Source organism: Erpetoichthys calabaricus, chromosome 4 (genome assembly GCF_900747795.2).
Source record: "Erpetoichthys calabaricus chromosome 4, fErpCal1.3, whole genome shotgun sequence".
In the NCBI taxonomy this organism is placed as follows: domain Eukaryota; kingdom Metazoa; phylum Chordata; class Cladistia; order Polypteriformes; family Polypteridae; genus Erpetoichthys; species Erpetoichthys calabaricus.
This window is the reverse complement of record NC_041397.2, coordinates 192,427,963-192,452,644: the sequence shown is the minus strand read 5'-3', so window position 1 is coordinate 192,452,644 and position 24,682 is coordinate 192,427,963. Positions and strand designations below refer to the sequence as shown.

The following is a 24,682-nucleotide window of genomic DNA, read 5'->3' as shown; positions in this document are numbered from 1 at the left end:
TGCAACCCGGTTGGAAATGTCTGATCTGACTGTGTTTGGGGATGTGGGAGAACACCGACGCACAGACGTGGCGAACGTGCAGTTTTCACCCAGACATGGATTGGCCACGACTTATGTTTTGAAATCGAGACTGACAATCTCTGCTTACTGTATACGCAAACCAGTAATGTCAGGTTATTACTTTTGGGTTTCCCGTTGAATGTCCCTAGTATTATTATATAATGCTGCGCTGAATGGACGCTTGAATGGAATGCTGTCGTTTAACGGTGCTGTTCTTTAGGCTTAAACCGCTAGGCGACTTTTGGCTCTCCATTTGCAGATACCCGCCAGACGGTAGATCTACGTAATACAGTACATCAAAACATGTTTAAAACTGTAAGCTCAAGCTCATATACAAATTCGTCAAAACAAGAGAGGAAAAGGAAATCTGGAGAAGCAAATCAATGTGCCTGTATAGTAATGAGGCGCTTAAAACTGGGCACAGTATTCTTAAGATATATTAAAATGGTAATTTTGAAAACCTGTGAGCAGCGGTGAATCAAACTTCTGATCTTAATTCTAGGACTTAAAACTTGTGTAAAGTGACACCGATCAGTATACCCGTCAAGTAGCGGAATCTCCAGCATGGTGTGCTTCCAGTTTTGGGAAATTCCACAAACTGAGCTCCTCTACTACAGACGAGCGAGCCTAACTACGTTTATTCAGGCGCACGGCTTAAGGGTCGACAGTTTTGTATTTGACTAAGAACGGTACACCAGATCTTGAAGATTTTAGTAGCCACAAGAGTCACGCAGCTGTTCAGCTTGGACACGCGACATCGCCGGTGTACTGAGAGGCAAACTAAGCAATGCGCGCAGCAGATGATCTCGGAAAATGAAGGTAACAGCTAAACCGGCAGCGCCTATTACGTTTTGTTTTCATTTCGCTTTTGCATTTGCACAACATGGCTATCGGGGTACTCTAAATTGTATGACATCAGTACGTGAAAAGGCTTTTCCAATTCAACGGACAATTTTTGAAAGAAAATGTAACGGCTATTGGATGCGAGCCTTTGAGAACAGCGATCCTTCAGAAACCGGCAGGAGGAGCCCAAACTCCGCCATTCACACCTGCGCCCCTATCTGGTGAAATACGTCACGAAATCAACTTGCTTTGCGTTACTGCCAGGATTCAGAACACTCTTCTTCGCGTCTACTTTATTAGAATAAACTTCTATTTTCTTACATTCAAGCGTCTTGGCGTCACTGATCACTTTGTACTTAAGTTCCGACTGCATCCCAGGCTATGTCATACTTAACACATAAGCCTAATGCCCGATCGTAGGTACACAACTTCAAGTGAATCGAGAGGTGAAATATGTTAAGTTAGAAAATATTAATGATATCATATGAATATGAGTTAGTGTAGCACTGCATCAGCAAAAGAAAACAAGTGTAAGATAGATAGATAGATAGATAGATAGATAGATAGATAGATAGATAGATAGATATGAAAAACACTGTATAAGGTAAACAGGTTGAAATAAAATGCATTATATTCAATCAATAGATTTATATTGTTATTTTTAAATTAACAATTATTTTGACATAATATAAAAAAATTCAAAAACACCAAAGAAGTAAACACATTAGGTTAATATTATAATACTCTTAATATTCTTATATATTAAGCATATAGCGTGTAATAAACTTTTCACGTTGACCTTTGTACATCAATACGCACAATAGCTCCAACCACGCATTTCTCTGGTATTCAATAACACATAAATCACATATCCATCCTTTATCCAACCGCTATATCCTAACTAAAGGGTCACGGGGGTCTGCTGGAGCCAATCCCAGCCAACACAGGGCGCAAGGCAGGAAACAAACCCTGGTCAGGGTGCCAGCCCACCGCAGGGCACACGCAATTTAGAATCGCCAATACACCTGACCTGCATGTCTTTGGACTGTGAGAGGAAACCGGAGTACCCGGACGAAACCCATGCAGACACAGGGAGAACATGCAAACTCCACGCAGGGAGGACCCGGGAGGCGAACCCAGGTCCCCAGGTCTCCCAACTGCGAGGCAGCAGCGCTACCCATTGCGCCGCCCAAGTCACATATCATATACTCAAACTTTAGTTTTTTTTATTTGTAAAAATTAAATTGTACTGACGTAGTGCATTGACAAATCATTTTAAATGTAGTTTTTAATCTTTAAACATAAAACCATTGTAGAAACAATGATTTGAAAGACATTGCGACAGATAGATAGATAGATAGATAGATAGATAGATAGATAGATAGATAGATAGATAGATAGATAGATAGATAGATAGATAGATAAGACAAGTATCTGGTGGAGTCACCTATAGGATTATATAGGGTTATTACTGCCACGTATAGAGTACAGCGGGTAGATAAACTGTACAGATTTTTGTATTGGTGAATGGAGCATTCCTTTGTCACACCAATGTAATTTTATATAATATTTAATTGGAAAAGAAAGATAGTTATTGCCTACGAACATGACTCATTCTTGTATTAATTGACCTCCATGTTTAATATCCGATCAAACGTTTCTCTGTGCTATTACGGGGCGCTAGTTGCCAGGTCCTGCAGGAGAGAATCAGAAGGACACGCAGACCTTTTGATTAGCTGCCAACGACGTTATTTCCCTTAACTTGGACTTACTGGAACTCCGGCCCCTCAGAGGGAACACCATGCCCATATTTGGCCAATAACGTCCTGTAATCCGAAACTACCGCTCTGACCTAGGAACACCCACAAAGGAGGATCCGTTTATATGGAATCTTTTGAAATCGTTCTTGCGCAAACGACAGTAGAGTCCAGACGAGTTTGTTTCCGTTTCAATAATATTCAAACGTATTCAGTTTTCACAAGTAAACAGAAACATTCAAAGGAAAGGATGCTGGTGGAACGCGTGTTGGACGACAGTCGAGACCTACTGGACCAGGAGTCCGGGCTGTCGTCAAGCCCCATGAACCTGGATTTTTACTACGGACACAGTTCACCTGTTTCCAGCGAGTCGTCCCAAGACCACAGTATCCCTTCGTCTCCGAGCTCGGAATACGAATGGGCCGGCAGTCCAGGTAAAGAAATGGGGGGCCTGGGCGAGAGGGCGGTGAGGCTGGTATGCATTATGGCACCATTGTGTGGGTGAAGTAATGGATGCGTAGTGATGTTAGGTGAAGAAAAAAAAATGAATATATCAGATCGATTGGTGTTAAAAGACCAAAACCTTGGTATTCCATATATTTCCATTTTTGTTTTAATCTTAATGGATAACAAATTGAATGAAGAAAAATTGTTGGCACCATCTAATGAACTCAGTAGTCCATTTATTTATTTTCAGAACTGCTTACTCGGTTCAGAAGTGATGTGTTTAACAGCAGCTAACCCTCAATTGGCTGACTTTGATCCGCAAGGCACATTCTCTCAAGCATGTCCAGTTTACATTCATCCATTAATGTGATATATCAGTCTTTATGATGTTTGAAAAAACAGAAGCTGCAGGAGGTAAAACCACTGGAAGAACTTTCAGTTTCCATATCATAAAGTGACCAGGTCGAGATTTGAACCACAAGCTCTGGAGGCAGAAATACTGACCACTGTGGCAATTTGAGCGCAGCATTTGATTCCATCTAGTCTTTTCCTAAAGTTTAAGGTATTAGCCAGCATTGTGCCATATTTCAGCGACTTGTATGATGTTACAATAAGCTCTATACAGTGCCTCAATGTGGGCAACAAATGTATTCTTCCTTATCATTTATATTTCTAAGAATAATTAATGAGTTGTAAACATCAGTGAACATCATTTATATTTAAGAATAATTAATTGAGTTCAGTGGGTATTACAACAGGCCCACACATTCGTCATACTGAGTTTGAATACCACCCCCGTCGCTGTTCATGTGGAATTTGCATGTTCTCTCCATGTTTACGTGGGCTGTTAGGTTAATCAGTCGTCTCAAATTGGTTCTGTAAGAGTGTGGCAGTGTGTGAGGACTGGCACCCTGCCTGGGGCTGTTTCCTGCCTTATAGCCTGTGCTGATTGTTTAGGCTCTGGCCACTGTGATGCTAAATCGGACTGAGCAGGTTTGAGAAAGTTATGTAAAATGAGTTTGTTTACCACATGACAAACTCTTTTTGCTTTATTTATCATACAATGCCTTTTATTTCCTTCTGTTTTTTAAAGTATATATTTTATATGCCAATCTATTGGATGAATATTTTGCCTTTTTATCCGTTTGCCAATCTTATATAGTGTCTTTCATATATATATATATGTACAAGGGACGTTCAAAAAGTTTCCACACTTTATGGAACAAATTACTTCAGTTGTCTGCATAGTCATCTTCCTTTGTGATGCAGTTTTCCCAGCATTGTACCAACTTTTGAATGCCCAATTACTATTCCTCCTTCCTTCACACATTTCCAACGAAAATATAAAAGTGCGAAAACATTTTGAACGTCTCTTGTATATAATATACATATATATTTATTTTTATGTTGTGACTTTCTTTGGTGTTTTATAACTTGAAAAGAAAACAAAAAGGCAGAAAGACTGATTTTGGGGATGTACTTCCTCATTTATTACAATCTAAAAGTAAGGGGTTGTCAAGGATGATTTGCCAAGTTTTATTTTTATTTCTTTCAGGAAATTAAAGTAACTAGTTACAATAGTCTTTTTAGCAAATATGAAAGAATTGAAGCCTTTTTGTTGTTGGGCATATACAGTATCTATGAAATAATTAATAATTGCCCAGTCTGTAAAACAACATCTCGTTTCTTGGCCCTCCTTTAAGTAAACACTAAATCGGGGACTGTAGAAGTTGAACTGACATTGGAATTTTCCAGTCCCTTATCAGTTTATGAAATAACAAAGAACATGAAAAGATTCTGGTGAGCATTTCTCCTGGTAGATATTACCTGTTGGTCTGAAGTCAGATGTGTGTCCCGTGGTGGACTGGCACTGTGTCCTGGCTTGTTTCCAGCCTAGTGCTGTCTAGTTAGGTTCCCAGTCCCTGTGACCATCGACAGAATTAAGCAGGTTTGATAGCAAACAGATGACAAACATCTGTGGAATTGCACGCTTTTTTCTGAACAAGGAAAAAAAAAACATGTAACCTGTTTTGGTATTTAGTACAAATACCTTCATAAAACAAAAGTGATTTGAGGAAGGTTTTTCTTTTTTTTTCATTAAAATCCCCATCAATCCATTTTCTGAGCCTGCTTGTTCCAGTTTGTTGGCTGTACTGGAAAATCAAGTTCTTGCAGTGAAACAGTAATAAGAAAATATGGATGTATTTTGTCAGTTTGCTTCTAAAGAAGTTGGATTCAGCCTAATGCTTTTATATTTCTCTTGAGCGTCCCCTTAAAAATGTAAAAAACACAGTATTTTTAAAGCATTTCCAGCATCAGCTTTTATTTAATGCAATTTATGGTTTCGTGAAGAAGATCTTGCTGTATTATTTATGGCAGTTCACTTTTTTTGGAGAAATTTTACAATGAAGATGAAAACCATTCATATTTGTTAAAAAGGACATTGACCAAAAACTGTTTATGGTGTTTGGGATTTCTCTTTTACCCACTTGAAAGTATGAAATGAGGAAGTAAAGATTACCACGGTCTGCCAAAAAAAAAAAAAGCATAAGCAAAAGAGGAACATTAACACATACTTTTCATTACAGCATATTGGAAGTGCATCTGCTCGTTTGTGGGGAAAAAGAAAAATGAAGTTTAAAGATTTGGTGAGGGCGGCATGGTGGCGCAGTGGGTAGCGCAACTGCCTCATAGTTAGGAGACCTGGGTTTGCTTCCCAGGTCCTCCCTGCATGGAGTTTGCATGTTCTCCCCGTGTCGGCATGGGTTTCCTCCAGTTTCCTCCTACAGTCCAAAGACATGCAGGTCAGGTGCATTGGCGACTCTAAATTGTCCCTAGTGTGTGCTTGGTGTGTGTCCTGCGGTGGGTTGGTGCCCTGCCCGGGATTGGTTCCTGCCTTGTGCCCTGTGTTGGCTGGGATTGGCTCCAGCAGACCCCCGTGACCCTGTGTCTGGATTCAGCGGGTTGGAAAATGGATGGAAGATTTGGTGAAATGAAAAGTCAGATACTGAGAGCTAGAAGTAGTGCATCTTGCATTTTTTTAAAAATATGTGTATGACTTAGAATGAAAGTTAACAATGCGATCATGATGAACGTGCTGAAGAAGAATGTAGCTTTACATAACTAGTTAAGGTGAACCATTGGCTACAACTCACATGGCAGTGTATTTCTAAGGCCTGATGCAAGTCCCCTCTGTATTTTGGTAATTTTGCATTTCTTTCTCTTTACAGGTCAGTCTCAGATGGGTGGCAGGAGGCAGCACAATAAACCTTTCCAGGGAGTGCGTGTGAAAAACTCAGTTAAGGAGCTACTAATGTACAAGCGCAGTTGTCAGATGTCAGTGGGCCAAGATCAAGAAGTGAACAAGGTACTTTACGGAATTATCTGGCATCCAGATACACACAGAAATACACTTGTATCAATTAGTTAATCTGTTAATTAATTCTTACAGCTGTTGTCATAAGATAACTATGTACCATTTTATCCTTTTAATTATTTTGTTGCTGTTGTATCCGACTTAACCTTTGGTTAGGTGTGGCTTAGTGGCTAGTGAGTCATTTCGAGAACCTGTAGGGTGCAGGCTTAGATAACATCCCTGGCTCACTGTGTAGCCTGGAGAAACTGCCTTGACCAGCAGCTGCTTACATTATTTACTAGCTTAATTGTATACTTAGCTGGCAACTTTATCCAAGGAAACTTACAAGATATAAATATAATATATTTGACAGAGTTAGGGTGTTGTACCATGTTAGTCATTATGGATGCAATGAGTAGTCAAGCAAAATGACACCTTTTATTGCCTAACTGAACAGATTACAATATGCAGGCTTCTTCGGGCAAGATTATCTGCCTCAAATACTTGCATATTGTAATCTGTTCAGTCAGCAATTCATTGGGTCATTATGGTCATTTACACAGAATACAGTGAGATTCTTACTTGTATGTCTGTAGTATTAGGGTGTTGTACCGCGTTAGCCATTATGAATGTAGTGAGAAATCAAGCAAAATGACACCTTTTATTGGCTGACTAGTCCTAGTCCTGGTGTGTATATAAACAGAGGGAACTCCTGTTTCTGTATTACATCTCGCCTGAAGAAGGGGCCTGAGTTGCCTCGAAAGCTTGCATATTGTAATCATATCAGTTAACCGATAAAAGGTGTCATTTTGCTTGACTTCTCATTGCATCGATATTTTAAACAGAAATAGCACAGGCCGATTAGCAACCTGCTTAGGATCACATAGTGAAGCAAAAGTAGGATTTGAGCCTGAGGTTTATAAACAAGTGCTGTAGCCACTACCTCATACTGCCTTGCTGCAAAACATGTACAGTAAATGCACTCCAGGTGCATTTAAAAAATATAATAATTAGCATCTGCTGGTTGATTGTGATTTTTAACATGCATACTAGTTATTAGGTTCAGGCTTTCAAATGTGCCAAGGGCTTCAGCATCGAACCCCACCAGCAGCATAAAATTAAGTGATAAGATTTAATCGTTCTACCAGTTCGCACTATAATTGTCAGCATTATTTTGGTTACATAAAGAATTACGCACAAATTTATGCAGAATGTTTTGGTTACTTATTATTGCGCATTAATGAAACTTGGACTCGAACGCTAGATGTTCTTCCAGTGTGTTTTTTAGTTTTGACTTCTTTGTATAAATTACAGTGTGCCCAATATTTTATACTACCACAATGTAAATTATTAACGAGAAACTTTTTGAAATAACATCACTAATAAGAGTGTATTATATCTAACTCAAATCTCTGAACATATACTTGAAAACCAGAGTCAAAACACATTTTTGTGAAGTGATATAAAATCTAAAATCTTTTATTAAAATATATTTTCTTTGGTAGAGCATTCAGATTTTTAACCTGTACATGTTTTAATACAGGTCCAACAAAATCAGAGCACAGCCGGAGAGTTTGCAGGTATGTAGATGTTTACTCCTATATACTAAGGGATGTAATTGGGGGTTAAGCTACTTTGTTACATAATTTAGATTTTCTTTTTTGACATAAAAAGAGTTAATTAATTCCATGCATCTTTTGCTTTGTGGTTCACTACTATTGGTATCTTGGTTTTACATTCCTAGTTGAAATAACTTTCGTCTTGGTTTTTGTTTTTGGTTCATTTTGGTTCTTATCTCAGTTTGTGGCTTAAGATCTGGAATGTCTCCATTCGTTTCAGTTTGTATCTGGTTTTCTCTCGTGGTGCACACTCATTTGAATATCAGTTTTGTGTTCATGTTTTATTTTGCCGTTTATCTCATTTTTTGGTTCATACATTTTGGTTTGCTTTGGTACTTGTTCTTTCATTGGTTTGTGTCTGGATTCACGAGGAGAAAAACTAGTTCGATGCCATCATTGATGAGAAAGCATTTGTTTAAAGTTCACATTAAAAGCTATAAAATTGAGAAGAAACAACAGAAAACTAATTATTTTTTTATTGGTACATCATTTCCATATAAAAAGAACACCACTGATGTTAGAGTAAGTTTAAAATACTTTTTATATTAAGTCAAATCTCCTAAATTATTATTACATATGCACTTGGTCTACAACAGCTATGACAGATTTTTTAACTATAAGCTGTTTATGTTGGTGAAGTTACCCGATAAACATCTCATACAGATGAAGAGTTTTTGAATGTAACAATGTACATAACTGATTTGTTTTTAATATCAATAGATTGCATTTTCAGGTGCAAATGTATTGTTTCTATGTGTTTTCTGAATGCAGTGACATTCTTTGTTGTGTTTCTGGTCAACACGTTGCCCCTCTTTGGCCAATGTTTTGATAGAATTTCTAGGTCATTTCAAGATTTGTTTTTTAGTTCTAGGTTGTTTCCTGTTTAGTTAATTTTTTTTATCTTAATAGTTATAGGTGCTGAAGGCAATGGTTAATTTTCAAACTGGAGTACTTTATGTATTCAAATTAATGGGATAATGCAAATGCTTGAACAACATTACACAGCTCACCAACAATACTGACTAATCTGTATTTTTTTCCCCAACAGAGCTTAAGTCCATTCTTTTACGTGAAGGTAAAAGGCATGCATCAGAGAGTCTTGTCGATTCATCATATTTCAAAAGATCAGCTCCATACCCATCTCCACATCTTCTGGTAATAATCTTTTCAAATCATTGCTTCCCTTTTGGCTAGTGCAAAAACACTAGGTCAGTCAGTTTAACTTACATAGAAATGGATTACTTTTGTTGCAGACGCCTCCCCAGACCCCAACCTCCTGTGAAGTTATGGAAGAAAGTCAGAAGAATGATTTGTTCAGCTCAGAAGTTAATAGTGACATCATGGATATCATCGAGATGCTGAAGACACCTTCCAACCCAATCTCGCTTAACACTGTTCAGGTTAACTGTAACAGTATGCCACAACAAGAAGAACAATCTGTAAACCATTGCTACCAAGGGGACTATTCATGCCAGCCAGTATCTAGCAGCCCTCCACAAGTCTACAGTCAGCCATCGACCTTTCCTTACCAGACTCAGACTATGACTCAGCCACTAGATGTCATTCCGTTTTTCAGCGGGGAGTGTGCCAGTTACACACCCACACAGCAGGATTCACTCTTTTGTTCTAAGCAACAGGACCAGGGTAACTCTTGCAGCCTTGGCAATCCAACAGAGTTTACTGGATTTTCTCCTCCAAATGTGTCTCCACTACCCTCATTATCACCTGCCCAAGGATTAGCTGGCATGTCTTTCTTCCAGTGGCAAATCGAGCAAGAGGAGAGGAAACTGGCCAGCATGACTCAGGATCAGCTCATCACCACTGATACAGATGGTGATACGTAAGTATAACTGGTGATAAACTTAATGTGCCTTTAGTAATGCTTGTTAGTGAAATAAAGTAACTTTTGTTTATTATTATGATTATTTTTATCAAAGGTTTCTCCACATTGCTGTGGCACAGGGCAGACGGGCTGTCTCATATGTCCTTGCTAGGAAGATGGCATCAATCGGCATGCTGGATGTGAAGGAGCACAATGGACAGGTGGGTCTATAGGACACACAAGAGCCTGAAGCTTGCATGCTCACCTCTGTTTAATAATTCAAGATTAGAAAATCCAATGTCCAGTAAATTGCTGTACCAAGGTGCCCTTGTATTTTAGTGTTAGTTTAATCATTAAAGGTTCAAGTTGTTTGCGTTGCAAAAAAGAGAAGTGAAACTAAGAGAGTGAAAAATATTTACCTTGTTCAGCAATCAGAGTTTGTTAATGGTACAGTACCATTTTGTTTAACAGTGTCAGTCTGACCAAAGTCTATTACTGGAACACTGTGCTCAAGCACATTTTAATTCAGCCTTTACACAAGCTCTTGGAAGTAAGCAGTTGTAAGTAAAACATGCCAGTACTGGAATTTGCCAGTAATATTTCACTACTTCCTCATTCCTCCCTACCATATGTAATCAGTCGGGAGCTATAAAAGAAGTTAATTGTTCTGACAGTAGTTCCATCCATCCATTATCCAACCCGCTATATCCTAACTACAGGGTCACGGGGGTCTGCTTGAGCCAATCCGAGCCAACACAAAGGCCCAAGGCAGGAAACAAACCCCAGGCAGGGCGCCAGCCCACTGCAGTCGGACAGTAGTTGAGACACATTACAGTTTCTGTAATATTGATCTTTTTTATTTATTTATTTTTTCCATCAGAGTGCCCTGCAAGTTGCTGTGGCTGCCAATCAGCACCTGATTGTTCAGGATCTGTTGAGCCTTGGAGCACAGATTAACACAGCCGATCGGTGGGGAAGAACCCCGCTGCACGTGTGCTCAGAAAAGGGCCATGCCCAAACTATCCAGGTAAATGTTGTCATGTTCTTTACACATCCCTAGAATATATGCAATATTTTGAATCTACTAAGGACAAGCTGGGTCCAAAGTAAGCAATATACAGTACAAGTACAAGTGATTGTGAGAGTGTACATGAGTGTGTCTTGTGGTTGACGGTATTCCTCCCTTGCACCTCATTTTGTTGGGATCTGTTGTAGCTTGCCACATTCTTCTTCAAACCAGATTAATGGACGAAGACTAATAAAGCAGAAGATAATAGTGACATTGTCACATATACATAGGACAGGGAAATTTCTGCTTGAATGTTCGACCAGCACACAACACATCGCTACTCTCGGTATCATGGTAATGAAGAATATACATTCAAATGCATGACTCTATTTTAATAGAAACAGAAATGGTTAAATTCTATTAGTAAACAACATATAGGTAATTTCCATCCAGCTTTTTTCTAACTCCTTTATCCGGTTCAGGGTCACACAAATCTAACAGCACTGGAAGGTGGGTGCAAGGCAGGAACCACCAACTCTGGATGTGGCACTTGTCCATTTGTATATCTTTGATTTAATAAAAGAAAATCTTCAATGGTGTAAATGTGCTTCTACTGAAAAAAATTGACAGGCAATAAAGCCGTTTGAGTGTGATTAGCGCATTGTTATTTCTACTTACACTTCCCCACTAAATGACCCTAAGATGATGGCTTGTTGATTTTATGGTGATCACTGTTATCTCTTTACAGGCGATTCAGAAAACACTCATGAAAAATGGCCAGCAGTTGGATCTGGAAGCTATAAATTATGAAGGTATGTTTGACATCATATTCAGCATTATAAAATGTGAGATTATAATTGGGAGTGTTCATTTTATTGTTACATAAGTGTATCTTTCATTGTGAAACTCCCGTACACATACAAAGCTTATTTCATCTGCACGTGCTATTTTGAATCATTGTGGCTGATCTCAATTCCCCAAAGTTTAAAAATGTCCCAAATTATTAAAGTGGAAGTTGTATGACTGTTTATCATCTATAGATAGGGCGGAGTGGTGGCTCTGAGGCTAAGGATCTGCGCTGGTATCCCAAAGGTTGCCGGTTCGAATCCCCATCACTGCCAAAAGAGCCCTTGAGCAAGGCCCTTAACCTTCAATTGCTCCAGGGGCGCTGTACAATGGCTGACCCTGCGCTCTGACCCCAAGGGGTATGCGAAAACTAACAAATTCCTAATACAAGAAATTGTATAAGGCGAAATAAAGAACTAAAAAAAAAAAAAAAAAATAGAATAATAGAAGTCTCATAACTAGAAGAAAAAAACAGTGTTGGTTAGGTATGTATATTCATCTAGTTTATGAATCTGAGTGTTGAGACAAATAGACTACCACTTGGTATTCTAATTAGAAATTCTTACATAATACACTTCGTTGTTCCAGGATAGAAACAGTATAATTAGGCAATCTCTCCCAAGACCAAGCAATTTATTTCTTTTTATAATTTTAGCTACTCATAAAATATGAACTTCCCAATGGTAAATTTCACATGAACCCTCTACCAGATGTAGCGAGGAAATGGCTACCTGATTTCTCAGTGTTATTACACAGTCCATTTGAAGGAGTGCTCATCCAGGCTATCTCTTACTGGAACACTTTAAAGTCATCAGCATTCCTAGTCTGAACATTTTTGGGATAAAGGAGGAAACCAAAATACTTTACAGACTTCACATAGAGTGTGATTGGGCTGGGATTTGAACCCAGGATTTCAGTTTTTAGCAGTAGCATTTAATCACAGTGTGGCCCAACAGAAGTACAGTTAATCACATATTCATGCCATGTGTATTTACTTATTTCACACAGCTAAAGTATATATGAGATAAGGCAAGTTTAAAAATTTCTCTCAAACATTTGAATCAGATTTTTAAATAGCTACTGTATGTGCAAGAGGCATTTTGAAAGGTTTGCTCTGAAGGCAATTGAAGTATCAGACAGCAGGGTGGTGAGTCACACTGCAAAGATTTATGTCTGGGTTATGGTATAGACCACTGACCAGATGAGATGCTGTAGAGCTGTCTAGGAGTCTGTCCAGACCATTCCTGGACAAATTCCAAGATGCCATCCTGAGGCTCAATAAGTTGTTGAAGGTTGGTGGACAAGGTTGCAAAGTCAGAATTATGTCCTCTGGGTCTGTGGGAAGCAGCAGGAGCCTGCAGGTGTGACCCAACCCCAGCTATAGATGCCTGGCCTATACGTTAAAATAACAGTCCTTTACTGTCTCTCGTATACCTCAGGTCTTACCGCACTGCATACAGCAGTGATTACCCACAATGCTGTGGTGCATGAGCTACAAAAGGCACGGCAGCCCAGGTCACCTCATGTGCAAGAACTGCTGCTTAAGAACAAGAGGCTGGTGGATTCGGTGAAACTTCTTCTTCAAATGGGAGCCTCAGTTCAAGCCAAGGTAAGCCTGAGTTAACAGGTTTTTGGGTCATTGTATTTTATTAATACAATTTCTTATTATCAGTGAGAAGAAAAGAAGGACATAAAATATATATTTGTGTGTGTTTATTGTTAATAAAGGTTGCAAAAATATTACATGCATGCTTCAAATTATACTGCATGATCAGTCATCATTAAAATAAGTTCTCACATCATCTGCTGCTTACCTGGAGTTGCCTGTTCCATAAGATCGATGTAGGATGTCTCTGTTCAGTGCATTGTCTGAAGCATACCCCCCAGAAGTGTTCATTGTTTTCCATGCTTCTTTTTTCTATCAGGATCGTAAAAGTGGGCGCTCAGCAGTGCACATGGCCGCAGAAGAAGCCAACGTTGAGCTCTTGAGGCTTTTCTTAGATCATCCAGGCTCCCTCAATGTAATTAATGCAAAGGTATGTTTTGATGTGGCTGCCATGATGTATTATAGCTCTGGCACTGACATTCAGCACTTGTGGTCCTCTTAACTGCCTTTTTGTAAAGTATAGTCAGAGACCCTGCAACTTACACAAAGGTTGCTACTGAAAGAAAAAAGTACAAGAAATGTTAAAACATACAGCACATTGTTAGGGAAAATCCTCTATAAATAAAAGTAGTTGTGAGCCATCATCTCTATATATATAAAATCCAACGTCTGTCTGTTTCTCTATATGTCTGTCCACTTTTCATGAGAGAACAACGTAATGGATTTAGATCGGGTTTTTTTTCTGTAATTTGCATAAACATTCCAGTTGATTTTGCGAATTCTCTCATCGCACTAGGAATCATAGTTTGCTTGCAGGAGCGATATATTTGTGCTAATCCAAGACAGAGACTGCGGCTCGAGGGGAGGGGGGAAGCGTAACATCAGGAGTGGGGAGCCGGGCAGGGCCCTCCTCGCTGCAGAGCCGTCAACAATAAATTCAAGATGGACATTCTTTATTTCACCAAGCCTGATTGTGTCTGCCATGTGCACTGCTCAGTGCAGCACAACGAGGCTAACTAAAATGACAAGGCAATGGTTTTAAATAAATTAGATTCATTTACATGACACAGTCAAGAGACACTTCAGTTTACACCGATAGGACTTCTTACATGTAAATTCTTTTAGATAACAGAATAAAAAGAATATCATTATGAGCTTGTCTCTGTAATGATGCGCTGGTACAAATGATTCAGAATGACCTATTTGAACAGGCAGACACAGTTACAAGCATTTTACAAATTCATACAGAAAAAAATTCCTTACAATGTTCATGTGGTAAAAACTGAATGTAAAAGGATATACTTTTATTAATTGTAGTTGTTTTGATAGATATATCTGTTTAAATTTGTCCCATATTACTGCTGATGAAATCTGAAAAGCCATAAAATAATTCTGAAATTTTGTTTCTGAATTGCTGTCTTAGACCAGGTTGCCAGGATTTGCTTTACCATTTATTGTTTTTTTTTTCATTTTATGGCTACAGGCCTACAATGGAAACACCGCCCTGCATGTGGCAGCCAGCCTGCAGAATCGGTTGGCTCAGGTTGATGCCGTGCGTCTGCTTATGAGAAAAGGGGCAGATCCAAGTGCCCGGAATCTGGAAAATGAACAGGCAGTCCACTTGGTCTCAGAGGGGCCATCCGGAGAGCAGGTAAGGTCCATGGCTCAGCCAGATCTTTTAGACTGGGGTCTCTTAAACTATAGGTCACGGCTTCCATTGTTGGGTTACTATTGTATTTAATGGTATAGGGCCACAGGCTTATTCAGCAGTCAACATTGCTCTGATGATTGGCCACAGTTCTGTAAATGGGACACCCCCCTATCCCTAATTGCTCTGTCAATCATCTGACCATTCCACCAGTCTTGAAGACACCAAACTGGGCAAGATTGGGTTGTGACAAAAAACGTTTATGAAACTGCTTCAGACTGATGCCTTTTGTGTAATGATGGTATTAGTCAGTGACTGTCTTTTGTTTTTTACTGTTGAATGCCTGCTAAGAGTTCACTGTGTGGTTTGGGGTACTACCATATATCTCCAGAGTCTGATTTCAAATCTCACTCTGATCCCTGTCTATGTTGCGTTTCCACATTCTCTCTGTGTCTATGTGGGCTTTTTCTTTGTGTATTTTAGATATACTGGCACATACAAAAGGGTGTGCGGTACATTACATCTCCAAAAGGCTGCGCATTAGGTCAGTAAGGACAAGCATAGTTGTGTCTGTGAAAGTGCCCATGGCCATCATGCTGTGAGGATTTGCTCCAGCCTCCCATGACCCAATAAATGAATTTAGCAATCAGAATATGGATGGAATACTGACTTAAGATGAGTTAGGAATAACTAACAAAGAGGCCAATGCAATGCTATAAACCTATCAAAGGTAAATCCCAATAATTGGAGACTCAGAGTTAAATATCAACAGCTTTTGTTATCGCCATGTGACAATTGTCGTTTCTTTTTTTGGAGTGCTTTCTCTTCCATGAAAAGCAATTTAGGTGCGGCAATTGTATTTCCTGTAAAATCCTTTAATGTTGTATTCCAGTAACTGAAGAAAAAAATCTGATACTTCCTCGATTTTATATTTTGAAGCTGGTGCTGCTGGATGTTTGGTTAGGTTAGGTAGACTTTAGATTGGATAACAATAAATTGCCATTTTATTGAGATGAACCAAATATTTGAAAATAAATGACTTTTAGTTCAATACTGTTTTATTTTATAACTTCAGCTTTACTGTTAAAAAAACTTTCATTTGAAAACAGTCATAGGGTGTTTTTTGGATTCATATATGTTGTATATATACACCATTTTGCGTATTTTATCAGTAATGCTGAACTTTTCCATAATGGGAAGATAAACATATTCTAGATTTTCTTTGTAACCTGAATGCACATTTTTAATTTCAGCCCAAATTCACTTTCAGGGTGTTATTAGGAATGCCTGGTGGCACAGTGGTTAGTGGCATTGCCTCATAGATTCAGTATCCTTTGTAGGATGTAAGATCAGTCAGTGTCTGTGTAAAGTTTAGATATTCTCCCTGTGCTTCTCTGACAACAGCATTGCTCTTGTGGTTGTGTTTCCTTCCCATAAATCAGTGACGCTCCAGCTCCCATGGGCCCTGTAATAGAATTAGTGGTTGAGAAAATGAATGGATGGAGCCATCATATAGGGCTAACTAACCTCTATACAACTTTTTCTTTCTTTTTTTCAGGTTAGACGGATTCTTAAAGGGAAAGCAGCACAGCCAAGAGCCTCTCCTGTCTAAGGCCGTGTCATTATGTTCACACTCACTGTCAGTTAGACAGTCCGACATTTTGTTGTAAATAACCGTTTGTCAGTGTATGGCAAATGTAAGTTGTTTCTAGGAAACAAATTAATATTTGTTAACTACTGTGTAGTTGGTAAGTTACGGTAAATTACTCACATACACGCACACTCATGACACTCATCTGCTTTATCAATGCTCCAAAGCATGACTGTAGAGTGAAGGAGATGATTCTGAGCAAAGAGACCAGTGTAAACAAACTTCAGGTTAGGTTGCTTCTGCGAAACGAAATGTGGCAACCTGACAAACCACATTTTAAGGGCACATCATAGGTGTGCAGCGACAGAGTTATGTAATTTCTATAATGTTTATTAAATAAGGAGGTGGAATTGAAGGATCTGCAAGTGAAATGGGGTTCAGGCTAATCATAAAATTTTCCTTCTCTTTGTAAATAATGGACGTTTTCTTTCCTGCACACTACTTTTGTTGTGGTAAGTTATAAATAGATTCATTACGGTGTGCTCAATAATTTATATTAAAGGTTAAATATGCTAAATTAGTTAAGTACAGGAGATTTTGATAGCATGAACTGAAAAGAATTATATGTTAAAACATTCAGTTGAAGTTTATTTGTATAGCTGAATGTTGTACCTCGGATACAGGAGTTGGAGTTAGTTCTAATAGCATACTGGGTTTTGCTAGAAAGTAGTTTTGCTTTCTGTATTATATTTTTAAGTTTAGTTTGCCAAATAATATAACATGTATGGGATGTATAATAATCATTTTAAGCATTTTGGGATGATCCTCAAAAACGGAGGATAGATGTCATTGTCGTTTGACTGGACAAACTTTTATAAAGGTGTCACCACTAAAGTCACTTTAATTAATAACTGATCCTCTTGTCATTTAAATGGCATGTAATAACAGGCCGGACTTTTGTGACAAGTATAAATGGAGGGAAGTAAGAGCTGTGCCACTAAAATCAGCATTTGCTGAGCACAGAGATAGAGGTACAATCTTAATAACTTGGTAGTGGAATCGTCTGTTTAGATTTCTTTATAGGTTGATGTTACCGTTTATCCATAACATGGGGGTGGTTGCTATGCTATATATCATATGTATTATGTTTTGTTATTTTTATGTGAATGTTTGATTACAGTAGAGATGTACTTTTTACCATTGTGACGTATATACTACATAAAAGTATGGTTTTATTTACCGATTCTTTGATGGAATTTTAAGACACATCGCAGTTTTTTTTTGATGTGAAGATTATAATGGTTTAATATAGTTCAATTGTGACATAAATGTTTAAATTTGATCTCAATATCAAAACCATTTGAATAAGTATGTCTTGTAGACAGCATTTTAAATTATGTTTTATTGAAATGTTTCTGGAATGTTTAATAAAGGAATTCAAAACACATCATGATTTTCATTCTTCTTAATCTGCTTCACATTTAATACAAAACAAATGGAATCAGTTTCTAGAATAATCACAAAATACATCTTAAAACATAAAATTAGTGAGTTGAGTCTTGTGAAAGGATAAAGAAGAAAATGTGTCATTTCTGATTGTTTAATGACCAAAATGTATCCAAACGCTAATTGACAGATCAGTATTTATCTGGTGATTTTCGGCTTTACGTAGCAGAATGTCCTGCTTGCCTAATTGTAATGTTCTCTAGCTTAGCCTAACGTAATGATGTGCACATTCTCTCCATACCCTTTGGAGTTTTTCACGTACTTTTGGTCCCGCCACAAAGATGTCTATCATAACTTGAGCAGGTACTCTAAATTAGCCATGTATCAGCGAGTTTGAGTTCTGTTCTTCTTCACGTCACACAAATTTATGATCTTCCTTTATCTGTTTGCTTTTTATGATTTTTGCACAATGTTGTACGTACCATTTCAAGGCCATCATAGCACACAGGTTGGTGTCATCATGCAGGTGGTGCTGGAAAGAATTGCTTCAGCAATTGACATTGTTGGCAGCTTTAAGTGCCACACATATACGAGATAACAAGTTTCAGTTAAAAATGCCTATCTTATCTGACTTCATATGAGACAAGTTCCAGAAGAAAAATCTTTTATTGCTTACTGGTCACAAAATTACTGACTATCACTCTATTTCATATTTTGCCCTTAGGTTTGTTTCTAATATGATTAAAAACAGCTTCACCATAAGTACATTAGTTTGAATATCTGTATTAGTGAGAGATTTTCTTCATTCCAAAAACATATATTAATGTGTGCAAATTTAAGCCATCCTGGGTTTTTTCCATTTTTTGTATGTGGAAGGTTGGGCACCCTGCAAATCTGTAATGTAATAAGTAGGATCAAAATATGGATAGATGGATATCATGTCAGGTCTAATGGGTTTAAAAATAAATGCATGGAATCAGTTGTGAAAAAATAATCACAGTAGTCCCAAAATATGGTATGGTAGTCATCAGAACATGTTCTGAACTTTTTGAAAGACCCCAAAAAAACCCCAAAACAAAAGTAGATGACTTGAACTTAATTTACTACTGATACCAATACCATGAATTAGAAAAGACAAAAATGTATTTATGAGTATGAAGAGATTCATTAAAACACAATTATAATGAAACCAGTAACGGCACACTGCATGATAACGTGCAGTGAATACACTTGACTTGAGCATTTCTAGTTTTCATCCTCTTCCTCTGTACGTTTTGAATTCGTTTGCTCAGAGGTTGATGTGCTTGCTGCTTCCTGAGAAGCTCTTCTTTTCTCCACCAAAGCGGTCCGCTTCTTCACTTCTTTCATCGCCATCTTTTCGTGTTAAAACTGATTAAGTCAGTATTTGTGTTGCAATTGCTTAGTTTGTTTTCTTTAATTTTTCACTTAAGCTGGCACTTAAGTTTTCAATCTGCCTCAATAATCTTCATGAAGATGTAGGAGGGATGAGAATGGCGCCCGTATGCATGTGCCGCATGGCCACCCTGCTGGCCGTTGCCGAGAGTTGATTCCCCAATAAAATAAAAAGAGGAATAACCTTGGAGGTCAATCATCACCCCAAAAGCGGATAATAGACTTCACGTAGTATATGTGTACCAAATCTCAGGCCAAGAGGTCAAACAGTTTGCGAGCTACAGGTGATTTAAAATCCTAGACAGACAAACGAACAGCCACGGTAGCGTATTATATAAGAAGATAACATAGCTAATAAAGGTAGACCTACCCAGATATAAGAAAAGAACAATTAATCATTACTGTGTCACTGTGACCCTGGTAGTTGTAAATTCACATACAGTATGCTCAGCTTATTACATTTTAGCAACAAAGCTTACTAACCAAAGTGCAAAAAGTAAAGGTAACAACAATTTAAAAATTAATTGGACAATAAGATTAGTGGAGGAGTTTGAGTTTAACAGATACACTTAAAGCTGTTTTCTAAGTTTAATGGAAGTTAAATCATGATATGGGCAGAGTCGGTCAGAAGAAGATGTATCCTGCAGGTTAACGACGGTTAGTGGAAATTAATGGAATGTGCAGTTTTGTTCAGCAGAAAATGTGTTCTTATTCGACTGGCTACATTTGGAACAAACTGACCCTTCTAAGAATATCAAATTCTTGACATTCTCCCGTGCAACTTGAATCTCACAGACGGAGTGTTTGGAGATATTGCACTACTGAGTACACTGGAAAGGGCCTCCAACTCCCCTGGATCCCCATGGATCAATATAAGACAATTGTAGTGTCCTGTGGGCTTCCTTTGGTCAACTTTATATGGAAGTGAAATATACATTAAAAGCAAGTTAAATGTAGCATTTCTTTAGAACCACATTTCCCATCCATTAACTAATTCCTTTCTTGATTTTTGCTTTGCTGTTAAAAGTTTCCAGTTATTCATCTTTGACGATCATTCGTTTTGTACATTCTATCATTTCTTTGTATATTTTAGGAACTTCAAAGAAAGCTGGATTATATTCGGTTAGCATATGTAACGAATATTTTCCAAAATTAATTACAAACATGGTACATGTTCTGCTACAAGAGAGATTGTAAAAGGAGAACCAGGAGAGAGATGTTAACAAACTAAGAAAACTATTACGGAGGCAACCAAAACCAAAATGAAGGCAAATACGAAGTCAAAAAACAGAGGCAAAGACTGAAAAACCAATAACGAAATGCACTGACAAAGTTTTTAGAAGAATCCAATTAATCATGCTATCATTTTAAACTACCTGTAGGCTTTTATATCATTGTGCTAGTGATGCAACTTATCAAGCCACACTTCTACCAACTACCATGACAATGGCAGCAACCGTGCAGACACAAGATGGAGTTATGATCTTCTTCCTCTTCATCTTTTCCCACTTCTAGGTGAGGTCCATGTTTTATAGGTTACAGCGTGATTTTTTTTATGGCCGGATGCCTTTCCCGACACCTACCTTCCCCATTTATCAGGGGCTTGGGACCTGCTCCCAAATCAAGGCTAGATTAAGTATAAATATTTTAAGCTACCTTACATATTCATCAAGGAGTGATTTTGACATCAGGACTGTCGTCTCCATAGTTAAAACCAATCTAATGCAATCTATAAAAATCTGATGAAAACTTACTTTAGGATTAATCCATCCATTATCCAACCCACTATATCCTAACTACAGGGTCACAGGGGTCTGATGGAGCCAATCCCAGCCAACGCAGGGTGTAAGAGGCAGGAAATAAACCCTGGGCAGGGCGCCAGGATTAATACATTTCTAAAATAAGATCAATCATAGCAGTATATAGTGTTGTAAACTGTGTTCTGAGATTTTTCAGGTAAGGAAGATAATGGTTTTGAGGTATGGTTGTTGTACTCACTAATTGTGGTGTCAGAGATACGCAATACGCTGTATATCGATTATAATATGCAAGAAAGAATTGCATGATTCTCTGTACATGCGACAAAAGTGACCCTGCAAACGCTATAAATCCTATATATTCCTAAATTAATAGTTCCACCATGGTTATGGAGGAGGAATATACTGATCTGAGTACTCCTTCTATTCTTAAAAAAATTTAAAGAGAGGGTGAATGCCCTCCTGCTTATCAACTGTAAATTTTGAAGGGTGCATGATCCAATAAGCAGCTACTTTCCAGTAATCAGTCATAGTTAGTTTGGTATTTTTAAGTAGCTGCTTTGATGTTATTTCATGCAACATTGAAAAATATCTTGTAGCATGTCTGGCATATATTTTATGCTTTAGATAGAATTACATTTGCTGATCATTTTTTCTGAGCTGGCTGTTTTCCATATTGTATGAGTTTGACAATTGAGCACTACACTATAGATGAGAGTCAAAGAGAAAACAAAAATTGGCACTTTAATTGAACATGCAATCTTCCGAATGTAATGTTTGACAGCAATGGGCCACCAGATGATTAAAGGAGTAATTAGTCTCAAAAAGAGGCTCTCAAAAAATTCTATTGTGTCCCAGTTAGGCTGCTACAACTGAATCTCTGCTAGATTTCCAGTGGACTCTAAAGTAGTCTGAGAAATTGTTATTATGGTCTAAAGTGAAATTCAATCTGTGAAGATCCATAGTTATGAAGAAAGATGACTTATAGGTACTGTAAGCTCCATCCATTTCTGAAAAGATAGTGTAAATTCTTTTCAAGGAAGTTGAAAACATCCTTAGAGATACAACATGAAGTGACATCGTCTGTACCATGCTGGAAGTGTGGTTGAAATCACTAGCCTAGTAAATTAAAGTCATGAGTATGTCAGGACAGCATGCTACATAGGATCATAAGGCTGCTCCTTATTTCTGAAGGTTCAGTCTCAACAGTTGAGATTTTTCAAAGAATAGTTGCTGCTAACTATACACAAATGTCTACACCTTCTAAGGAGTCTGGATTAGGTTGTGGTGTTGGCCTTTATCTAATTCTAATATTATTTTTAACAGTTATTCCAGTTACTTTGACTGATAATTGTTTCAAGTAGGATGACAAATAGGATTAGTAGGAGGGAGTTTGTTACAAGTATGTAGGATCTAGTAGCACAATCAGAAGATATCCCTGAAAAAACTGTCTACCGTTTCTTAGGCCTTATGACTACACTGAATGAATTAAAGCCATGAAGTTAGAATGGACTGTGGAACAGTGTTTCCCAACCTGTGGGACACGTTGGCATTGAAGGTGGGCCCTGGATGAAACCCTACCCCTCTCCCACCGCTCCAAAGATTGTGCTCAGTTTACTGCAGCAACATTTCACTTGATTCACCTAATGCTCTGACACTCTGGTGATTGTGTGGGACCCAATACTTTGATGCTCCTGCTCAATTTACCAAGGGTGACCATCCTACTCCTCCTGCTCCCTCCCAATTTTGAATGTGATTTCTGGTTTCTCTAGTGTCTCTCTCTCTCTCTCTTTCTTTTTTTCTTTCTTCAGCTTTTGACAAGTTTTGGTTTTGTTTTGGGTTTTGCCACATTGATCTCTTGTCTTCCTGGTTGCAATCTTCATTTTGATTCAATTTCCGCTGATCTCCTTGTCCTTCTATTTGCTGTTGTGGCATTACACTTAGGAGTTGAAGAAAAATGGACAAATTAGTTGAAACTAAAATTTCTGGCCAGCATGGTTCCCTATAAGTTATGTTAGGATAAAAGCTAACACTGCATTCCACAGTAAGAATTTACACAGGCCATTAGGCAGAGTAGTAGTGGTTTCTCAGGAGTAATGTGATGTGTCATCTCTGAAGGGACCATTCATTTTGTTCAGTGTCACAAGCTTCTTCAGGAAAATTTGTGGTTTTCCACCAGTGATTCAAAACACATCAGCAGGTCTGCATCAAAATGGAAACGGAAAAGAAATTTGGAGCATTAGGATGGTCTTCACATTTTGAGTAGTTGTAAGTACAAATGCCATTGAGTTAACACAGTTCTGCTGTGTGTGTGTGTGTCTTTTCAAAGCTCTGGGTATGAATCCTGGCCCAATCACCTTCCACATTACATTAAATTGTCCTTGCATTGGCATGTGTGAGACTGAGATGGACACACTCCTGAGAAGGACACGCTCCTGCTGCCACATCCAGAACTCTTGCCTTGTGTCCGATGCTCCCAGAAAAAGCTTCAGTTTCTTACTCCACTTAAAGAGGGGAAGTACATTCAGAAAAGAGACTGATAAATGTTTTATATTGCTTTTAACATACTAATGTTATGTGTTAACAGTTACTGTAGCCTGAGCGAAAAGGCAAAATGAAGACTCCATTGTTATAAATGTTATATATAACAAATTCAATTTGTAAGTTGAGCTTGAAAATGACTAATAAGATAAAGAGTGCTGGTTAAAGATTAGCAAACAGTTTACAGAATGAAGCAACATTTTTGCTTATCTTGTTATCTACTGTATAAAGCTCAGTCTCTATTTGTTTGTTCATTCTTTATGCACAGTTTGGTTTATCAAGCTACAAACTTGAAATTTTGCTCACAGGTACTTCTCACCATAAGTCATGGTTTTGATATTTAATTTTCAGCGTTAACCCACATCGGAGTGGCAGGGGCAGCTGGGGGTCTGAGTGGTAAGACAACAAAAAACCAACATGGTTAGCATGCTTGCCTTTCCAGGAAATTCAGGTTTGATTCCCACCCATTACAGGTAACCTGGTTTATAATCCAACGTTTCCCTCTCTGTTGTTGTCTTGGTCCCAAGCTACACAGGGTGGAGTCGTATTGTCTCCAGAATTATTTATTGCAGTTCAGGACTCCTTGTATCAGACAGAAAATCAAGAATATTATATACAAAGGAGCTTTCCAATGGCAACTGTTCTGTCTGATAGAAAAACAAAGGTGACATATGATTAAGGAACCAGACGATAAAACATACTTAAAAATACCAGCGAATGAAAATTGTTGGAAAACTATCGAAAAGGTTTGGGACAGCCACCCATATATTGTGCCCTGGTGGCAAAAGGTTAATTTTGGTGAGTTGTGTTCAAGTTGAAGTCCAAAACAGAATTGATTTCGGTTTGATAAGATGGCGGCTTTAAAGGCCATGACAGGAAGTGACGTCGTCTGGTCTGGAACCGGAAGTGACGTCATCCATAA

The 24,682-nt window shown here is 38.2% G+C and overlaps 1 protein-coding gene across 1 annotated transcript; it reads left to right on the top strand.

Annotated features, from left to right (window-relative positions):
- The first annotated feature begins 2,799 nt into the window (after window positions 1-2,799).
- Window positions 2,800-18,048, top strand: nfkbiz (nuclear factor of kappa light polypeptide gene enhancer in B-cells inhibitor, zeta). The gene is made up of 12 exons (XM_028800111.2): window positions 2,800-3,094; window positions 6,338-6,474; window positions 8,006-8,042; window positions 9,130-9,236; window positions 9,335-9,921; window positions 10,019-10,124; window positions 10,784-10,930; window positions 11,661-11,724; window positions 13,198-13,367; window positions 13,684-13,794; window positions 14,848-15,015; window positions 16,571-18,048. Exons 1-12 carry the CDS (start codon window positions 2,911-2,913, stop codon window positions 16,622-16,624), a joined length of 1,872 nt encoding a protein of 623 aa, XP_028655944.2. The 5' UTR covers window positions 2,800-2,910; the 3' UTR covers window positions 16,625-18,048.
- The last annotated feature ends 6,634 nt before the right edge of the window (window positions 18,049-24,682 follow it).

What these genes read in the sequence shown, in the direction of transcription:
- nfkbiz (XM_028800111.2), top strand. Translation starts at nt 2,911, where the DNA reads ATGCTGGTGGAACGCGTGTTGGACGACAGTCGAGACCTACTGGACCAG. An exon ending in CGAATGGGCCGGCAGTCCAG is followed by an intron (nt 3,095 to 6,337) that starts GTAAAGAAATGG and finishes TTCTCTTTACAG; the next exon opens with GTCAGTCTCAGATGGGTGGC. An exon ending in TCAATGTAATTAATGCAAAG is followed by an intron (nt 13,795 to 14,847) that starts GTATGTTTTGAT and finishes TTATGGCTACAG; the next exon opens with GCCTACAATGGAAACACCGC.